The sequence below is a fragment of the Bison bison genome, unplaced genomic scaffold, assembly GCF_000754665.1.
Source record: "Bison bison bison isolate TAMUID 2011002044 unplaced genomic scaffold, Bison_UMD1.0 scf7180017864451, whole genome shotgun sequence".
Lineage (NCBI taxonomy): Eukaryota > Metazoa > Chordata > Mammalia > Artiodactyla > Bovidae > Bison > Bison bison.
Window position 1 is genome coordinate 4,280,493 of NW_011495013.1, and position 8,236 is coordinate 4,288,728.

The 8,236-nt window shown below is 38.4% G+C and overlaps 1 protein-coding gene across 1 annotated transcript in view; it reads right to left on the reverse strand.

Annotated features, from left to right (window-relative positions):
- The window catches only part of YIPF7 (Yip1 domain family, member 7), a 32,629-nt gene extending 27,177 nt beyond the window's left edge, over nt 1-5,452 (reverse strand). Inside the window, exons 1-2 of the mRNA XM_010858855.1 lie at nt 5,357-5,452; nt 1,670-1,786 (exon numbers count right to left, since the gene is read on the reverse strand). Coding sequence (XP_010857157.1) covers nt 1,670-1,785 — 116 coding nt within the window. The 5' untranslated portion in view covers nt 1,786; nt 5,357-5,452. The remainder of the gene's footprint in view (nt 1-1,669; nt 1,787-5,356) is intronic.
- Between the last annotated feature and the right edge of the window lie 2,784 nt (nt 5,453-8,236).

The following is an 8,236-nucleotide window of genomic DNA, read 5'->3' on the forward strand; positions in this document are numbered from 1 at the left end:
GAAAACAGCACGTATCTGCCTGTGTCTGTAGGAGTCATCAGCCCATGAAAATAATGTCAAGATTGTCTAGGGTGTAGTTGAAACAGAAGAGTCACCACTGCCAGTTGTATTTATTCTGTTTTATTTTTTCTCTTTATTCTTAATTTTTCAAGGTACTTATCTGTGTGTGAAAAATACACTTCAAGAATTAATACATTTGAAATGTTTGCTATGAAGTTTTTTGCCCTAAACTTGTTGGAATGGCATAAGAAACACACATCCCGGTTTTCCTAAGATGATCCAGTTTATTCTTAGTATCAACATTGTTACCAATAACACACATTTTACTCTCAAAATGTCTTGATTTTACAATAAATTATATGACTACCTTAGTTCTGGGTCTAATCCAATACCCTAGGGTTAGTAGGCTAACCTCATTTTTTACTGGCTATATGACCTTGGAAAAGTTCTCTAATTTCTCTGTATTCCTTCTTACCTTTCACTAATCTAGACCCATATAACTATGGGTTAGAAGTTTATTTAAAGAAGAATATTTAAAGAAGCAACTGTATAACCAAATACAATGTTTAAGTGACTTGGCAACAAAGTGTCCATTGCCTCTACAAACTATAGTTATATGAAAAAATAACATTTCTATAACGGTTTTACCTTCACATACACTTTCCAGTGCATGGGGTCACTAAGAGTCGAGCATGACTGAGCGACTTCACTTCCACTTTTCACTTTCATGCATTGGAGAAGGAAATGGCAACCCACTCCAGTGTTCTTGCCTGGAGAATCCCAGGGACAGGGGCGCCTGGTGGGCTGCTGTCTATGGGGTTGCACAGAGTCGGACACGACTGAAGCGACTTAGCAGCAACACTTTCCTACACATTATCAAAATTGCTTTTCAGATAATTCTCATGAGGTAGAGAATTAACTTATTATTAACTCATTATTAATATCCTTATTTCTCAGTTTAAGACACTCAGTCAGGGAAGTTGTCTTTCTTAATGCGACAAAAAATGAATGCTAGAGACAGAACTTAAGCCAAATTCTTCTAATCCTACCTGCCCTATTTGGGGCATTAGTAAAGGATAAATACTAAATTCTTAATCATCTTTAATTTTAGTTCAACTTAAATAGCTAACACATCCTGAATTATGTATATCTAGATTTCATTTAGGAATTGCCACATTGCATTATAATAGCATATTTAATTGTCCCCTTCAACATAAATTTTTAAATATTGTGAGGGAAAAGATTACGGATTTTTTCTTTATCTTTGGGTTTGTAGCACCTTCCTTAACTCCTGACACACAAGTAGGCACTAAATAAATATTTATTAAATTGAATAAAAGCTGTTTCTTGAAGGGTGTCCTGGAAAATATCAGGTAAAAAGAAAATGTTTTGTTTGCCCAGGGCCTGTATTCACACTCCCTGTTAAGTGATATTTTGAAAAGAGGAGACAAGCCCTTCACCTATAAATGGGCCTGCAGCAATAAAAGCATTCATGGAGAACTGAATGCATTTCCCTGCCCTTTCCTGACATTTCTTCTTGGACATTTTACTGAGAAATAATGGGGAGAGGTTTATCTTCCCCCAAGGAAACCACCCTACCTGAAACCCCATGTCAAAATATTATGACTTTTAAAAATGAGAACATATTTTCTCCATGTCAAGTACTTACTTTCTAGATCCATAAAGATTTCCACAGGCATTAGAATCATTACAAGTCTGCTCCTGATTATCAACGGTGTAATTAGATTGGTAAAAGTCAGAGTCAAATTGTCCCAAGTTTGACATCCTGAAAAATATGAGTGAAAAATGGAGAAGATTAGGAATCAATAAAATTCTTTTGAGGTATTTACAGGATTAATAGACAATATGATCATGGCTGGATTCCTATTAGAAAACAAGGTATTCTCTGAATGGGGGAAGGGTATGGAAATGTATGTTAGAAAGCCATTTACAAAACCTATATACCTTCAATTAACTTTTCTGAAGTTTTCACTAAGCAGGACTGTAACTAAATTGACTTTGCCTGTGTGTGTGCAAAGTCACTTCAGTTGTTTTTAACTGTTTGTGAACCTATGGACCATAGCCCACCAGTCATCTCTGTCCATGGGATTCTGCAGGCAAGAGTACTGGAGAGGGTTGCCATTTCCTTCTCCAAAATTGATTTTAATTATCTGAAAAAAAAAAAAATCTTCACCTAATACCTTGTTCTCAGCAGTTTAAGAGAAAAAGTTTAAAAGTTGGTATACATCTTGAAGATTTTCCCTTAAATAATGTTATTTCCTCACTTTAAAAACACATATATAGATAGCTATACACATACATATCCATATATATATATACACACACATATATATATTTGTTGTTTTTCCGTCCCTCAGCCATGTCTGACTCTTTGTGACCTCATGGACTGCAGCACTCCAGGCCTCCCTGTCCTTCATCATCTCCCAGAGCTTGCTCAAACTCATGTCCACTGAGTTGGTGATGCCATCAAACTATATTGTACTCTGTCATCTCCTTCTCCTGCCTTCAATATTTCCCAGAATTAGGGTCTTTTCTAATGAACAGGCTCTTCACATCAGGTGGCCAGAGTATTGGAGCTTCAGCATCAGCTCTTTCAATGAATATTCAGGACTGATTTACTTTAGGATTGACTGGTTTGATTCTCTTGCAGTCCAAGGGACTCTCAAGAGTCTCCTCCAACAGGCATCAGTTCTTGGGCACTCAGCCTTCTTTATAGTCCAACTCTCACATCCATACATGACTATGGGAAAAGCCATAGCTTTGACTATACAGACCTTTATCGGCAAAGTAATGTCTCTGCTTTTTCATATGCTGTCTAGGCTTGTCATAACTTTCTTTCTAAGTAGCAAGCACCTTTTAATTTCATGGCAGCAGTCACTATCTGCAGTGATTTTTGAGCACAAGAAAATATGTATCATATATATATGTGTGTGTGTATATATGTATATATACACATAGATATATACACATACATATATATATACACACGTTATACATACTTAGGTTGGGGCAAGGGCTTCCCTGGTGGCTAAGCTGGTCAAGAATTTGCCTGCAATGTGGGAGACCTCAGTTCAATCCCTGGTTGGGAAGATCCCCTGGAGAAGGGAATGGCTATCCACTCCAGTATTCTGGCCTAGAGAATTCCATGGACTATCCATGGGGTAGCAGAGTGCGACACAACTGAGCTACTTATACTTCACTTCAGGTTGGGAGAAATGTAATTGCAGTTTCAGACTTTGAATTTGAAATCATTATAACTAGGCTCAAACATATCTTTATTAATTAAAATAGGAACCATTATAATCAACACATTTTTGCAACAAGAAATAAGTTGGTTTATTCTTGTAGCGTAAAAATCTGTGCTTCTGGTTTCAATGAACTCTTGGAAAGCATTTTCTGCCCCTTGTTAGTTGTGGAAGTATTTTCCACGCTGCTTCTGCTGCTGTTAAGCCTCTTCAGTCATGTTCAACTCTGTGCAACCCCATAGACGTCGGCCCACCAGGCTCCTCTGTCCCTGGGATTCTCCAGGCAAGAATACTGGAGTGGGTTGCCATTTCCTTGTCCAGTTTTCCATGCAAAGTTGCTGAAATACTTGAAGAAGTGGTAGTCGGTTGGCAAGAGATCAAGTGAATATAGAGGATGAGGCAAAACTTTGTAGCCCAATTTGTATATATATAAAATACACAGAAAGTAATGTCATTAGCAAAAAAACATAAAGCAATAAATGCACATTAAAGTAATGTATAACATAATCACACTTAAGAATGTATTCCAATATCAAACAGCAAAGTTCAACAGTGCAAAACTGCAATTACTTTTGCACTGAGAGTTGGACTGTGAAGAAAGCTGAGCACCAAAGAACTGATGCTTTTGAACTGTGGTGTTGGAGAAGACTCTTGAGAGTCCCTTGGACTGCAAGGACATCCAACCAGTCCATCCTAAAGGAGATCAGTCCTGGGTGTTCATTGGAAGGGCTGATGCTGAAGCTGAAACTCCAATACTTTGGCCACCTCATGCAAAGAGTTGACTCATTGGAAATGACTCTGATGCTGGGAGGGACTGGGGGCAAGAGGAGAAGGGGACAACAGAGGATGAGATGGCTGGATGGAATTGCTGACTCGATGGACGTGAGTCTGAGTGAACTCCGGGAGTTGGTAATAGACAGGGAGGCCTGGCGTGCTGTGATTCATGGGGTCGCAAAGAGTCAGACACAACTGAGCAACTGAACTGAACTGAACTGAATAGCGTGTGTGTGTGTGTGTGTGTGTGTGTGTGTGTATGTATGTGCATCATCTATCTGTACTCTTTGCAAAGCCAGGAAGTAAATGGCTGATAATAATATATAAGCTTGATTTATTCATAGAGCTTTAAAGTGTGCTAATAGCCTCTCTACTCCCCCAAACAAAGATAAAACCCTCAAAACTAATCTTCCAGTTCTACTTTCTAATTCTTAAATGGTGTTTGGAACATTTTCCTTTTCTCTTGCCCTGTCTGCCGCACCAGGGCTTCTGCTGAGTCAGAGGAAGAAAGGCTTGATTTGGCTATAGGAAAAGAGCCTGTTTCCATACACTCTCTGCATAGTTTCTACTCACTACTGGGAATGAAGAGCAGTGCATATAGTCTTGATTGAGACCTAAGGGCTAGAATACCAGAGGGAAAAACAAAGACGACAGGAGAAAAAGTTGGGGAAGAAAGTAATAGCAAAGTGGGTAATAGTGTCTATTTGGATGAAAATTAGAGAAATGGAGTAAAAAATCTTTTCAACTCAACATTTTAACCCTTATTTTCCTTTGAAAAGCTTTCTATTTCAAAAGAAGAATTTGAAAATCACTAGGAGTAGTTCGTATAATAATCTATGGTATACTACTTATAATACATTTCAAATGAAATTGCATAAACAACTTGAGCTCTAAGGGCCTCATTAATCAGAAATATTCAAGTAACAATTGTCAAATATATCACTTTTCAGCTCAGTAAAAATGCAAAAAGCTACTCTAAAATTAGACTCATACATTTGATATAATAAATCAAGATTTTTCATTAGTAATATGTATAAAAGTAGCTATAAATTATATAAACTAAAATCAGGACTAGGAGAGTGTAAAATCTTTTAATAACTTGCAATTTAAAAAATTTAGAATTTAAGAGCATAACTTTTTCAGTCAATGAAAATATGTTATTATAAAGCATAGGCAATAATTTTACTGAAAGCACACTATGTTTTCAGAACATGCAAAGCTTTATGTTAATATGATTATTGGTTTTGCAGTCCTCATATAACCTAGATTTGTATTTTGTTTAAGTGCCAAATTCTTTAGAAGGATCAGACACATACCTTTATATTATTTTATGTTGAAAGATCCTCCAACAAATAGTAGCTTTACTTGAGAAATTTTTAACAAATCAGCTCATGAAAAGATGACCTGCTGAGTCTATATATAAGCTTCTAAATTTGTACTCTGACACTCTGAACAGATGCTACAGCCAAAAAAAAAAAAAAAAAACCCTGCCAAAAGCCAAACACAGTATTTTATAACACTTGTTACAGTGTACAAACACAGTGAATGGTGTAGAGACAATTTGATAAAGTAAATGGTAGATTCAGCTTCCTTGTGTGACTAATGTACCATTGAACTCTAATTTAAAATCATTTATTTGAGGCTAACAATAAAGAGGCCTAACACTTCCTCTGCTTCTTAGCCTAGAAGAATATATTCAGCCTTCACAAGATTTTCTAATAAAGTGGTAAAAATCAACATATGGTACATGAACTTAACATAACAATCTTAGCAAAAATCTGAAAATGTGTGATCAATTTTATCCAAATCTGAACCATTCAATTTAACCAACACTGAACCATTCAACCAACAACACTGAGAAAGACTCCCCATGGTCTATGTCTGATTTTTACCCTGCTTCTTACTTCTCCATCACAGCCCAAGATGGATATACTAATATGATCTAGAGCACTCCTCATTCATAGGGCATATTCTGCCCCATTTTTAAGCCAATCTTGATCACTGAAAGACATCTATGATATTGTGTTTTATAAGGAAAATATATATCTGGTAATTTAGTTGACCAAAACATGTTTCTCATTATATTTGGTCTTTGTCCATGGTTCCTGACTCATGGCTCCTAAAACCCTTGGAATTTCCTAAGTGTTGAGAGTGACAAAGGGGTCTCTTGGTATGTTAATCAGGTGATTTGGGGACCTCATCTAATGATGGGGGCTGGTTGACAATGGAGCCAATAACGCGAATAGAGGGTTGGAACATTCAATCCCATTCTCAATCTCTGAGGAGGGAAGAGGGCTGGGATGTTGAATTAATTGCCTGTGGTCAATGACAGGAGAAGGCAGTGGCAACCCACTCCAGTATTCTTGCCTGGAGAATTCCAGGGACAGAGGAACCTGGTGGGCTGCCATCTGTGGGGTCGCACAGAGTCGGACACAACTGAAGCGACTTAGCAGCAGCAGCAGCAGGTCAATGACAACCAATTATGCTGATTACTGAAACCTTTATAAAGCCTCAAAAGGATAGGGTTTGGAGAGCTTCTGGATTGGCAAACCCAGAAGGTGGATGTGCTGGGAGAATGGCACCCTCATAGACAGGGCATGGAAGCTTCTCTCCCTTTCCCACTCTCTTGCCTTATGCATTTCTTCCATCTGGCTCTTTCTGAGTTATATCCTTCTATAATAAACCAGTGATCCAGTAAGTATATTGTTTCTCTGCGAACCTCTCTAGCAAATAAACCGATTCTAAAGGAGATCAGTCCTGGGTGTTCATTGGAAGGACTGATGCTGAAGCTGAAACTCCACTACTTTGACCACCTCATGCGAAGAGTTGACTCATTGGAAGACTCTGATGCTGGGAGAGATTGGGGGCAGGAGGAGAGGGGGATGACAGAGGATGAGATGGCTGGATGGCATCACCAACTCGATGGACGTGAGTCTGAGTGAACTCCGGGAGTAGATGATGGACAGGGAAGCCTGGCGTGCTGCAATTCATGGGGTCGCAAAGAGTTGGACACGACTGAGCGACTGAACTGAACTGAACTGAAGGAGGCAATCCTGGGAACCACCAATTTATAGCCAATTTATAGGTCAGAAGTACCAATTTATAGGTCAGAAGTACAGGTAACAACCTGGACTTGATACTGGTATCTGATGGGAGGAGAGAAGGAAGCCAATAGTCTATTAGGATTCTTAAGAATTGAGTTGAATTGTAGGACACCCAGATGATGTTCCAAGAATTATATGGTGCTGTGTAGAAACTTACCCTCTATAACTTGTTGGAATTGGGGCCAAATAATTTACCACCAGATCCATTTCTTCCAGGAAACTGCCTGAGTTGGTTCCCTTTACATTCAAGGATTACTTCAAGGAGGCAATTTCTATCTGGATCTGGTGGTTTCATCACTAATATCAGCATCAAGGCTGGAGGTCAAGTTCCCCTGTGATCTGCTTCTTACTGATTCTCCTTTATAGTACTTGAGATTTCTCAAGTATCTAGCTCTCAGTAACTGAAATCTGCTGTTCAAGGTTACATTGCACTTTGGAAATTTCTGCTAGAGCCAATGGCAGATCAGATCAGATCAGATCAGTCACTCAGTCATGTCCAACTCTTTGCGGCCCCATGAATTGCAGCACGCCAGGCCTCCCTGTCCATCACCAACTCCCAGAGTTCACTCAGACTCACATTCATCGAGTCAGTGATGCCATCCAGCCATCTCATCCTCTGTCATCCCCTTCTCCTCCTGCCCCCAATCCCTCCCAGCATCAGAGTCTTTTCCAATGAGTCAACTCTTCGCATGAAGTGGCCAAAGTACTGGAGTTTCAGCTTTAGCATGAAACTAATGGCAGATAGTAAAGTAAATTTCTCCACACTGTTTAAAAATATTTGGATTTTGAAAATCTTTAATCAGAGCTGTCTTTTGCCAGGTCACTAGTCAGGTAACAATAAATCATGCTTTTTTTTTTTTTGAGGATCTATTGAATACCAGACTGTGTTCTAGATTTGAAGTTATAGAAGTAGACAAATTAAGAAATAGAAATAGACTTGTACTTCAAGAAGTAGACTTGTACTTCAAGAGACATATTTTAATATCAATCCTACTGTATCTACAACAGAAAACAATGACTAGCCTGGTATAGTTCTATGAATTTAAGGTTTAAGTCATTGAACTTTTGCATCAACCTTATAAAATATGATTA